The 12,710-nt window shown below is 48.5% G+C and overlaps 1 protein-coding gene across 1 annotated transcript; it reads left to right on the top strand.

Moving 5' to 3' along the window:
* Nucleotides 1–4,258: 4,258 nt before the first annotated feature.
* Nucleotides 4,259–11,650, top strand: AP1S1 (adaptor related protein complex 1 subunit sigma 1). The gene is made up of 5 exons (XM_006155676.3): nt 4,259–4,371; nt 6,393–6,571; nt 7,439–7,547; nt 9,476–9,613; nt 10,846–11,650. Exons 1-5 carry the CDS (start codon nt 4,369–4,371, stop codon nt 10,891–10,893), a joined length of 477 nt encoding a protein of 158 aa, XP_006155738.1. The 5' UTR covers nt 4,259–4,368; the 3' UTR covers nt 10,894–11,650.
* Nucleotides 11,651–12,710: the final 1,060 nt, after the last annotated feature.

Here is a 12,710-nt window from a genome sequence, read left to right as displayed (position 1 = left end):
TCGAACTTTTCTCTCCCTTCTCTGATAACCTGATCAGTTGTTTCTCCCTGTTCCAAACACTCTTCCTAGTCTAATCAGCCAAGTCTTATCTGTATCCCTTGAATAAGTCTTACCAGCCTTAAAAGACTCATAGAGATGAAAAGCTTCAGAAGCCACTGGGACACCTTCCCAACCACCATAGAAACCACCTCTGTAACCAAAGGGGGGAAGGCTTAGAGAATGTCAGCAGGATTTGTAGAGCGGCAATACAAACACCATTCTTACCTATAAAGAATCTCCTCTTTCACTTATACAAATGCCACCACTAACCCTCCAGATTCATCTTTGATTCTTCTCTACTTAGATGAACTATCAACGTCAGCTGATTGGCCCATTACAGGCATCTTTCTGATTTGTTCCTTTTTGTTTCGTCCTTGTGCCTGGATTCCCAAAACTGCCTCCTAGCTGATCTTCTAGGCTTCCTGTTGTCCTTTCAAGTTGTTCCACATTTAATGTAAGATTAATTTTCTTAGCACATTTTTCACACTGTTTCAAGTTACTCATTAGCACAAATGACTGATAATTCCTAACTGTCCAGTGTATCAAATCTGAACTTATCTCCACACACACGCTGTACTGAATCACAAACTCCACATTGCCATTCACTAACAATGGAGAATTTCGGCCCACTATCTTCTAGCTATTTTAAGCCACTTGACTTCTATAAGCAAAGCCCGTATCTCTAACAATTTGCTGCTATTCTTATTACTTATCAGCCTAGGCAGTCAGACTCTTTGCCACTACATTGCCCTTCTCTGTGACATCTGTGAACAAGGACAAGTCTCCCTGAACACCAAGAAGAGCTTTGGCTTGGATGGGTGCAAAGGTGCTCAGGCCAGTTATCAGCACGTTCTGTATTTACAACATGCCACTTTGCCAGCTTCCCGAACAGCATCATTTCTCCCCTAGCCACCAGATGTCGCTTTGACTCCAGTGGAAGCAAAGTCAGCTGTGTCTTCAACCAAAACTTGCCAAGTCTGAATTCCATCCAATTTAACAAATATTTATTTAAAACCTAAACTTTATACTGAGTACTGTAAAATATTTGTCAGGAAAGTGATGATACATTTTTTGCATTAAAAAAAAAAACATAGAAAAATAGGTCATGACTTTCCTGATGACCTAATATTTTAAAAGAGAATGTAAGTGAGACTTCTTAACATCAGATACTTAAGGAGAACAGACACCAAAAAAGTGAAAAGTTACGCAAGTCACTGCAAAAGTTATCAAAGGATACACTGTAGAAACTAGTGTATACAGACTTATCAGAGGAGGGGCTGACTGAAACCTTAAAGGATAAATAAGATAGGTTTGGGTCTCTAAGAAGAAAATGGCAAGGCATTCCAGAAAAGAACATGAACAAAAAGTCACAAAAGAAAAAGTTATAGCAAGGAGGGATCAAGGGGTACATGTGAGGATGAAGGCCCAAGGTGCCAGGTTGGTTTCGAACTTTTCTCTCCCTTCTCTGATAACCTGATCAGTTGTTTCTCCCTGTTCCAAACACTCTTCCTAGTCTAATCAGCCAAGTCTTATCTGTATCCCTTGAATAAGTCTTACCAGCCTTAAAAGACTCATAGAGATGAAAAGCTTAAGAAGCCACTGGGACACCTTCCCAACCACCATAGAAACCACCTCTGTAACCAAAGGGGGGAAGGCTTAGAGAATGTCAGCAGGATTTGTAGAGCGGCAATACAAACACCATTCTTACCTATAAAGAATCTCCTCTTTCACTTATACAAATGCCACCACTAACCCTCCAGATTCATCTTTGATTCTTCTCTACTTAGATGAACTATCAACGTCAGCTGATTGGCCCATTACAGGCATCTTTCTGATTTGTTCCTTTTTGTTTCGTCCTTGTGCCTGGATTCCCAAAACTGCCTCCTAGCTGATCTTCTAGGCTTCCTGTTGTCCTTTCAAGTTGTTCCACATTTAATGTAAGATTAATTTTCTTAGCACATTTTTCACACTGTTTCAAGTTACTCATTAGCACAAATGACTGATAATTCCTAACTGTCCAGTGTATCAAATCTGAACTTATCTCCACACACATGCTGTATTGAATCACAAACTCCACATTGCCATTCACTAACAATGGAGAATTTCGGCCCACTATCTTCTAGCTATTTTAAGCCACTTGACTTCTATAAGCAAAGCCCGTATCTCTAACAATCTTCATGACTCCTGTCTCTACAGTTAGGCATACCACATTGAGATGAGGAATTCTAGAAAGTGTCAGCTTTCCAAGGAGTGTAGGAGTTTGCATTTCTAGAGCTTCCAAACTTCCACCGCTGTTGCCTAGCTCTTTGTGACTTTGCCTCACCATTCATTACTTCCTTATGTACAACCTTTTCCTCTTTCTCAGATATTTATTTTTAATTGTTTTGTCTTCTGCCCTTTGTACATACTTCGATTCCTTTTACTCTTTCAAACTTTTAACAACTTGCTTTATTATCCTTATTCTTGACTATAATCAATCAACTATGCCAAATATCCCCTCGGTGTTTTTCATATACTTTCAACTATGCCATTGGCAAATCTGAGGTATAAGCATAGGAGAAACAAAAATGGAAAAGAAAGGAAGAAACAAAAGAAATTGTTAGAAGAGGATTTACATTATGTCAGATACTTTTTTTTTACATTTTTTAAATTTTATTTTATACATTTAATCACATTATTTAGCTTACAAAATGAATATTTCAACAGGTGAACATTTCCCCCTAGTCCAGTTGATAAAACTATAAAATATCTTCAACAGATAATACCACTTTTCCTTGTCCCATTAATGCTTTGCCTCCCTATTTTTCTTCTAAATGTCTTTCCTCAGACCCTACTCTTTCACACACACTATATCTGGTATTTACATCTATGTACTGTGTTTTATATCCTTTAGTCAATCGGTTTCAGTCATAGAGTGCAGACACACGGTTTATATTAAGTGGGGACATACAATGCCTCTCCTTCAAAGCCTGGCTTGCTTCACTCAGCAGTACATTATACCAGATACTTCCTATATGTTACCTCTAGTCCTCCAAGCCACCTTAAAGACACATACTACTATCCTCGTTTTTTATATTTTTTAATAATTATTATTTTTAGAGAGATTTCATCTATAGGTCATGTGCGCTTGTCAGAGACATAGAGACAGAGAGACAGAAAGCAATAAATCACTCCCTGGGGTGATGGCTACACCACAATCCCTTCTCCTCCATTCTCCTCTCAGGATTTTGGGCATGCACGCACAGGCACACGTGTCCAACATGAATGTCAAGCCTCTGGGTCTGGGATTCAAATGGCGGTCAGGCAATGTGGGAGTCCAGGGATGTAACCATTATGCCATCTGATGATCCTTTTTTATATATATTATTTTTAAAAATCAAATTTAGAGAGTCACTGTGGAGATACTTCTGCCTCAGCCTTTCAGTTGGACTACATATCACTAGACCCAGCCCTTTTTCAGGCAAGGTCTCACCATGTTGCCCAGGCCAGCCTTGAGGTAGCTGCAATCCTCCTGTCCCAGCCTCCTGAGTCACTGGGATTGCAGGTGCACGCCACTGTGTTCGACCCTTAGGTTAGACTGAAATCCAAACCCAGTCCTTCTACGTGGTCCTAGCCTGGGGAGCACAGCATCTTATCAGCGCAGGCCACTGCAGCTGGGCCTATTGTCATCTTTAAAATGATGAGACAAGAGTGTTGAGTGACTTGCCTGAAGCTACGCATGTAAGAGTTAGACCCACGTGCATTAGGCTCACCCCCCTGCCACTAGAGTATGTTACCAAGATTGTTGTGTCTAGCAGGTTGTCAATATTTATTTTGAGCTCTATACTTTCCTCATGTCTGCCCCACCACTACCCTCTGTCTTCCTGTTTTCCTAGGTACCTCTAATTTCCATTCTGTTCCTTCTTAACTGCCCATTAGTCTTTTCTGTTTTCTCACAAACTCTAGTGACCGTCCCATCCGATGTCTCTCACCCCTTTTCCCGCCTTTTCCCCCCAAGGCTCCAAAGCGCGAGGACCTCATTGTCCTCGTCCCCCATCCTCCAACCAACCCACAAAAACAGCCTCGTTACCATGACGACCGAGCTACTCAAAGCCGAAGTCAAGGACCTGGTTGCCATGGTTTCCGCTTCTCCGCCTCCAGCCTCGCCCGCGCGCCCTGCAGCGTTGACGCCTGCGCAGTTAGCAGCACGGCGGAACTCCGAGCAGTGGCGGGGCGGGACGGGGCGGGGCTTCAGCCGAGTGGGAGGGAAGGAAGAGAAAGGATAAGAAAGGGAGTGGAGCTGGCGCCTACGGTGGCCGAAGAGGGACGCGCCGAGCCGGAGGCTGCAGGATGGTAGGCTGTGGGAAGAGGGAGGGGAGGGGAGGGGGAACCAAGGGGCGTGGGCTGCACCTGCGGGGGTCCTTGGGGGCCGCCCTCGGTGTGAGCTGCATTCTCTTCTCGCGTCCTCAGAGGCCCCACTTAGCTGGGCGAGTGGGCGAGCCAGCCTCGGAAGGAAGAGCTGGAAGTGGCATTCGGGAGAGGGGCGGAGAGGGGGCGCATTGTGGGCGAGAGGGGGCTGCGGGACGGTCCCGAGCCGGAAGGAGCGCTCGGGTCTCGGTAGTAGGTTACCTCGACCACTGCCGCAGGGAAGCTGCCCGAGGGAGAGGGGCCCGGGAGTCTGTTCGCGGAAGGAGGGAGCGGGGGGTCGCCGGTCACCGAGACCTTCCTTCCTGTGCGGCCCAAACTGGAGTGGGGGTCCGCGGCAGTGCGGGTTGTGGAAGCGGTAGTTTCCGGGTCCTAGGAGTGAACGTCTTGCCTCGGTTCGTGGCCATGCTCCTCGCATAGAGGCTGGACTGAGGTGGGGAAACCGCGTGGGCTCAAGGTTTTGCTCTCCGAGATCCAGGCTCTGGGATCCCCCACTCTGGTGCTCTTCGCTCTCAGCCCCTCACTCCATTTGCTTTCCGGAACCCAGGCCTTCCGTCTTCCTGGCGCTCCCAACCTCCTTATCTTAGCGACACAGCACTCCCTTGAGCCCCTCTGTTCCCCTCCTTCACCACCCAAAACACCCAGCTCTCTTGAATCCGGATTTTTAGCCCACTAAACTAGTACTGTTGCACATACCCAGAGATTCAGCCCTGGTAATGCCCTCTCCAGGATCGTTGGTGGCTGGGATCCCTAAACTGGGAAGCTGGGTGCCCCAGGGTAGTGAGGGCTCTGCACTCCATCCAACTCTGCCAGCTCAGCTCGTACTTTGTTCCACAAATATCCGCGCGAAGGGAACCACCCAGCATGACCTTGCACCAACCGAGTGACTGAAAGTGGGACTGCTCACTTGGTGTCTGAAGGGGAGTGGGCTTTTAGCACCCTGAAAGGAAGGAAAGTTAATATCAGAACTTTGGGGTCAGCCTGTGGTGAAGTGGATAAGGCAGTAGGATCCCACTTGGGCGACTGTGCAGTTCCAGCCCTGGTCCAGTGGTTTAAAAATCACTCTGGGTGTGTGTGCGTGCATGCCCAAAATCCAGAGAGGAGAATGGAGAAGAGGGATTGTGATGTCCACATTGCCCCCCACCAACCCCACCTCCTGGCTGGGGTGGCTTTCTCATTTTCCTTTTCTCTCTTACATGTGCATGCGCTGTAGCAAATCTGAAACAAAACTCAAAATCAGGAGCCAAATGCAGGGATGGCTGAGGAGAGAGGAGGGTGTAATTTGGGTAACCCCATACCATGTGTGTTATTGGATATACTTAATTTGGAAAAGGTTACCCCTGCGCGTAGGACTGGCACTGGGGGGAGGGAGGCGATGTGTTTGGGACATCAGCAAGGGCTTATGGCTAGGATGGGATAGAGAATTGAGGTAGCTTCTGGAGGGACAGATTCAGTATGGCAGTGGATAAAGGAGCATGGGAGAAAACAGGCATCTCTTTGGCAACAGCTGTGGGCTGTTTGTTACTTACCTTTGGGAAACAGGATTAGGAACACCTGATGTGATAAAGCCTCCCTTGTGCCAGGCACTACTGCATATAGCAACTCATCTAATCCCTCCTCAGGACTCTCTAAGGTGGGTACTTTTCTTACCTCCATCTTATAGAGAAGGAAACAGACCCTGAGATATAAAGCAATTTGCCCAAGATTATACATAACTAGTAGAGCCAGAATTTGAACACACATGACAGACTCACAAGCTCTACCATTTCTTAGGAAGGAGGGGCACCTCCTAGTGGGAACATTCGAAGTGAGAGCAAAGGGCTTGACTTTTGAAGAAGGTAGGAGCTGGGGATAAAGAGTTAGAAGCATCTAGGGCTGTGTGTTTACGGGGGAAAGAAGCTTAAAGAAGCAGTTCTCTGACGGGGTCATTCTGTACCCACTCCTTCTAGATGCGATTCATGCTGCTATTCAGCCGGCAGGGAAAGCTGCGGCTGCAAAAATGGTACCTGGCCACATCAGACAAGGAACGGAAGAAGATGGTTCGGGAGCTCATGCAGGTGGTTCTGGCTCGCAAGCCCAAGATGTGCAGCTTCCTGGAGTGGAGAGACCTCAAAGTAGTCTACAAAAGGTGATTCCCTGGGACCAGCAGTTAGCACAATGGCTATGTCACTAGACTCCCATGTAGTCAACCGCAGTTCGAGTCCCGGACCTGGTGGCTTAAACTCACGCCATGTGCGTGTGTATGTGTGTGCCCAAGATCCCGAGAGGAGAATGGAAGAGAAGTGGAGAATGGAGGAGAAGTGATTGCGGCGTGGCCATTACCTTGGGAGGGGTGATTTCTCATTTTCTGTCTTTCTGGGGAGTGTGTGCGCCCTATGGCAAAAAGCTCTCCCCCCAAAAAAGGTGATCCCCACTTATGTCCAGACCTGTCTGGGTCCTGCTGATTTGAGTTTGGCACTGGGTTACAATGACTAAGAAATAATGGGTCCTTAGGTCAGGAGGAGCTGAGAGCTGAGGACAGTGGGACAGTGAGGCACACCAGCCTCATTTACTTTCCAAACTCCCCTTGGAGAAATTCTTCTTTCCCCCTTGACTTAACTCAAGCCTGACCCCTGTCTTGCTCACATACTGCTGTCCCAATAGGCCCAGTCTTGTCTACTACACGCTGTTTGCGGTCTCATTCACCAGTCAGAGATCCCGCCCCATTTTCTGCAATGTGTGTGTGTACATATACACACTCTTTCTCTGAGCAGGTGAATTAGTTGGCTTTGGTTTTTGCTGAGTCAAACTGAGTAGGTCAGAGGGCAAGAAGGAACAAGCACATGTCTGCTGGCTTATGAGCAAGCACTAAGAGGCACAGTGCGTTACCCTAGCATCCCCTGGGGCCTCCTCATGTCCATTCTGTGCACAGACCCTGGGGTGGTGGGAGGTTTGAGTCCTGAATGCCCAGGTTCTGCACAAGTGCCCAGCTGCCCTCCTGCACCCCTCTCCACAGATACGCCAGCCTCTACTTCTGCTGCGCCATCGAGGGCCAAGACAATGAGCTCATCACGCTGGAGCTGATCCACCGATATGTGGAACTCCTGGACAAATACTTTGGCAGCGTAAGTCTCTCCGCCCACCCCAGTTTCCATACCCAGCCCTCTTTCCACTTAACTTTGAGGCCCTTCTCTGTGCTGGAAGTCTCTGGGGAGAGGCAAAGTTAGAGCAATGAGAACAGTAATTAATCTCCCCTTTTAAGCTTTAAGCCTATTAGCTATATCCCTTAATCAACCCCCCGGGGGGGGGGTAGAATCTGGCACTTAATCTTCACATAGAGCTCAGCTTGGACTTCTCACACAAGGGTAAGACCAAGTTTTGATTTTATCGGTACTCTTTTTATTTTATTGCTTTTCTTTCTTTTTTTTTTTTTTTTAGATTTTTGCTGTGGGATGCATGTGCTTGCCTGAGAGAGGCAGAGAGAGGGAAAGTGAGAAATTACCCCACAGCAGATGTTGTTGGACTCCCATATAGTCTACTATGGTTCGCGTCCCAGTCCCGGTGGCTTAAACTCATGCAGGGCATGTGTGAACATGTTCCCAAGATCCCTGGAGGAAAATGGAGGAGAGGGGATTGCAGCATAACTATCCCTTCTGGGGGCAGGGTAATTTCTTGCTCTCTGTCTCTCTGTCTTTTTGGAGAGTGCACGCACCCTTTAGCAAAAAACCTCTCAAAAAAAAAAAAGGAAAAAGAAAAAGAAATCACCCATAGGGGGATGGCCACATTACAATCCTTTCTCCTCCACTCTCCTCCTGAGATTTTTGGATGTGCATGCACTCGTGCCTGGTTTGATTTTCAAGCTTCCAGGTCTGGAATTCCAACCACAGTCAGCCATGTGGGAGTGTGGTGCCTTAACTACCATGCTACCTTCTGGCCCTTACCTTGATCTTGGCTTTGTGTTGGAATATTCTAGACAGTTTTTTTTTTTTTTTAATAGTTTATTTGTTCCAGGGCCGGCAGGTGGCATGATGGTTAAGTGCTGGACTCCCACATAGCCGACTGTGGTTTGAGTCCTGGACCTGGTGGCTTGCTTTCACACTTTGCCCCTCTCTCTGGTCAAATTAAATAATAATAATAATGATAATGATAAATAAAATGAAATACATAATTCTTTTAAAAAGTTTGTTTCTTTCATGAGAGTGAGAGAGAAATAAGGAAAAAGAAAGACAAGCCCCTTCAACAGGGTCTCATCTTTTCCCCTAGCTTTCCCAACCAGCCAGGATCATGGGTGCACATGGCTGGTATGTATGAGTGGACCAGGGAACTGAACCCATGATCTTTCCTTTGGATGCAGCATTGCTTGAACGGCACATTACCACTGTGTCACTGAGCTAACCCTGGAGAGCTTTTTAAACTGATGAAGCACAGGTCCCACTCCCAGAGATTGCAAATGAACTTATCTGAGGTATAGTCTGAACACTGGCAGACAGCTTAGACCTGAGTCAGGAAATAGTAATAACTGCATAGTTTGTATCCCACTTAACAACTTACACAGTGCCTTCAGGTTCTCTGGTTTGTTCTCCATACAGTCCTGCAAAGTAGATGTTGATATCTCGTTTTTCAGATGAAAAAAACTGAGGCTCAGATACATTTGGTGACACACACAGCTGGCTGGCTAGGGCCAGAGCTCTGCTCGGACCTCAAGTCTTCTACCCCAATGTCCAGAATCTTCTCCTTCCCTGCTCTACAATGCCTAGGGACAGAGGCTTGCCTGGCCTCTGATGGGCACAGTGTTGCAGACTCTGTGGGGAAGATAACACGAAACATAGACAAGGTAGATTAGGTCAACTGATAATTTCATATCAGAGAGAAAGAACTAAGAGGAGGAGAAGGAAAAGCTGAACCAGGTCCTAAGGCCTGAGGGTTGGGAGGACAGAAGACCTGGGACAAGATCCTAAGGTGGAGGAGTGTCGAGAGAAAAGTGAGGGGCTGTGATGCTGGTGAGCTGGGAATGTGCCTCCATGTTCAACCCTACCTCCTCCCGTCCTCCCAGGTGTGCGAGCTGGACATCATCTTCAACTTTGAAAAAGCTTACTTCATCCTGGATGAATTTTTGATGGGGGGCGATGTCCAGGACACCTCCAAGAAGAGTGTGCTGAAGGCTATTGAGCAGGCAGACCTGCTGCAGGAGGTACGGGCCAGGGACAGTGAGGAGGAGGAGTGGCATGGCGGAGGGTGCCCTGCCTCCACAGGACACCCTGCCAGCCGGTCACAGCTGCCTGCTGCCCACCGCCGAAGGGGCCCCCCTCCCTGCGGTGTCTGGCCCCCACCGCGCCCAGCTGTCCAGTTGACCCTCAAGCCCTGACCCCACAGCATGGGAGGTGGGGTGGCAGGTAGTCCACCTGTGCCAGTTCTCCCCTCATTCCAAGCTCTGTCCACCTCCCTGTCCACCTCGCCTTAGGCAAATGTCGCCTGTCCCATATTTCTCTTGGCATTAAGAACTGTTCAGAGAACTGAGAAGGGGCACATTTCTTCCCTGGTTTCCCCCCTCCCAATTTTTTGAATACACATATACTCAAAAGCTATAGGGATTTGGAGACTAGGGCGGAGAGTGCCTGGATGTTGGTATTCTGTTATCCAGCACCCCACCTCACCCCATTACTGCCTGCCCCCTCTCTGCCATGTCACTGCTGAGCCTTGGTGCAGGGAGATGAGTCACCGGAATCTGCAATGACAAGCAGCCAGCCTGGACTGGCTCTGGGGAGGGGGAGAGTTGGGGGGCAGGGGGTTCATCTCTGCAGCAGTGGAAGAAAGGGCAGAACTGAACTTGCCATATGGCCTGACTAGTGCAACTTCGTGCACACACACACACACACACACACACACACTCACACTCTCATACACACGTGCCCTGGCACACCCACCCACCCGTTACTGGTGCTCAGACCCTAATGACTCATCTCTGCAGTCTGGTTCACCTTCCCTCAGGGGCCTGGTGCCAACCTTTTTCTGCCTCCCCCAACTCTGGAAGAAGGCCCCAACCACCTGCATCCCCAGCACCCCCATATTTCCATTCTGGAGGACAGGTTTCCTGCTCCTAGTCCCAATTTCACTGCTTTTGCCCTCGGACACTGAGGTGCAGCCCCTTCTCACCCAGCTTCTGGCTTTGGGTTTTCTGGGTGGTGATGGGTTCCTCCTGGACTGCCCATGCCACCAGTAGCTCCGGGTAGTCCCAGGAGGTGGCAAGCTCCCTGGAAGGGCTCTCAGCAGTTCCAGGTCCAGCCTTGGGCTCACATTGGCATCTCCTCCCCACCCCTGTGTCTCTGTGCCCCCCCACTCCTTCCTCGTGATTGCTGTTGTCTTGCCCACCCTGTCTGCCACTCCTCGTGTCTCTGCGTCACCCTCTGTCTGTCTCTGCCTTAGGAGGATGAGTCGCCGCGCAGTGTGCTGGAGGAGATGGGTCTGGCATAGCCCCTGCCCACCCTGCGGGCCACGTGGAGATGGGGGAGCTGGTGGAGAGGCAGGGCATGATGGCTGCTTCTCCTGTGCCTCTCCCAGGGCCCTTTCTGGGGCGACCCTGCTGCCCCTCTTCTGCTGCCTCACCCCCTTTTGGAGTGAGCTATGGGCTCAGACCCATTAAACATTCCTTCCCTCCACCCTCTACCTCCTGTTTCCCCATTTCCCATGGAAGGTTTTAAGAGCTAGGGGGCAGGAAAATGTGACCAAGACAAGGAGGGGGTGCTATCTGGCTTTCATTCCCTGCCTTTGGAGAACCAGTGGTATCCCAGATTTCTCCCCTCCCTTACAACTGTAAATATATAAATATGTCAGGTTAAAGGGAAAAGATTTTTCAGGGCTCTTCTCGTCCCTTTGCCCCATAACCTACCTCCACCCCTCTCCCTAGCCAGCCAGGGCAGCTTCTCTGCCTGGAAAGGGGGAGTGCTTCCATGTGGTGAGAGGGAAGGCCTTTCTCTCCCGGCCCCCCCTTCCTCCTTGGCTGCAGCAGGGCCTCCGCCCAGTGCCAGGGGAGGAACAACTGAGTTAATTTTTTTCTAACCTTGCCACTGAAGGGAAGGGAGGGTTGGGGGAAGGGTGGGCTTTATTGAACCCTGGCCCTGGCCCTCCTACACTCTATGTTCTGGGTGAGGCAGGAACTCAGGGGGCAGGGAGGGGTTAGTGTCTTCCTTTACTTCCTTTCTTCTGAAATAAAAGGAAAAGCATTTCTGGACTTGGCTTGCTGTGGACTCTTCTATGAAGGGAATTTAGGCTGCTGATGGCAGTCAGGAGGCCACGGGAACATAGCCTAGTTGTCCTAGTTGTCTCTGGGGTTGCCAGACTTAGGAAGAAAAAAAAAATAGAGGACACCCCATTACATTTGAATTTTGAAAAACAAATCATTTTTACAATGTATGTCCCATGCAATGTTTGAGACACACTTGATTGTAAGAACCTGTTTATCTGAAATTCAGATTTAACTAGGTATTGGTATTTTATCTGGCCACTCTACCCCAAACAGATTTTCCTGCTCAATACCTCTCTGACTCCCTGAACTGCCTTCACCCAGGGAGGGGCAATTCTTGGGACTGTGGGTCTACTCTAAGATTTCTTTGTGGGAGATTTCATTTGCCCAGATTAGCGTTACTTGAAGAGGGGAAAAGGGAGTTCAAGGTATCTATTAGAAGAGCATTGAGCAATGGCTAACTCCAGGATTTGGCTGCCAACCCTCCCCACATTTCTAGGGCAGTGCCTGCCACAAGGAGTTCCAGAGGCAGTTGAGGGAGTCAGGTAGGGGAGGGGAACCTGCCAGCATTGCATAAGCAACCCAAGATCATGGAAAGAAGAGTCTCCTGAGTGCCCAGAGCTGTGGCACCCTATGTGTGGTGCCCTTTCTTTGTTGTTATTAACCAAAAAGTTTGTTGGGCTTATCATGGGTGACTGACTCTTACCACATTCCACTCTACTCTCTGTTAAACTTGGGGACAATGTCTTTAACTCCCTCCCCTGTCCCCCTCCAAGCTGGAAGTGGGACTTGGGTCTCTTTTCTTTTTTTTTTTTTTTGAAAGAGAAATTACGATGGCCATGCTACAATGCCTTCTCCATTCTCGCATACACACGTACAGACTTGCTTTTCAAGCTGCCGCCTGGGACTCGGGCTCAGTTAGTAATATGGGATCCAGCTGCCTTAACCTTCATGCCACCTGCTGGCCCAACTTGGGGTTTCTTATTGGATATAAGCCATATTCTACCCTCCAGTACAGTTTCAGCTGTTCCTTACACTCACCTTCCTT

Source organism: Tupaia chinensis, unplaced genomic scaffold, assembly GCF_000334495.1.
Source record: "Tupaia chinensis unplaced genomic scaffold, TupChi_1.0 Scaffold000465_1, whole genome shotgun sequence".
Classification (NCBI taxonomy): Eukaryota; Metazoa; Chordata; class Mammalia; order Scandentia; family Tupaiidae; genus Tupaia; species Tupaia belangeri.
Note: the sequence above shows the minus strand (reverse complement) of the source record. Positions and strands in the feature narration are given on the sequence as shown.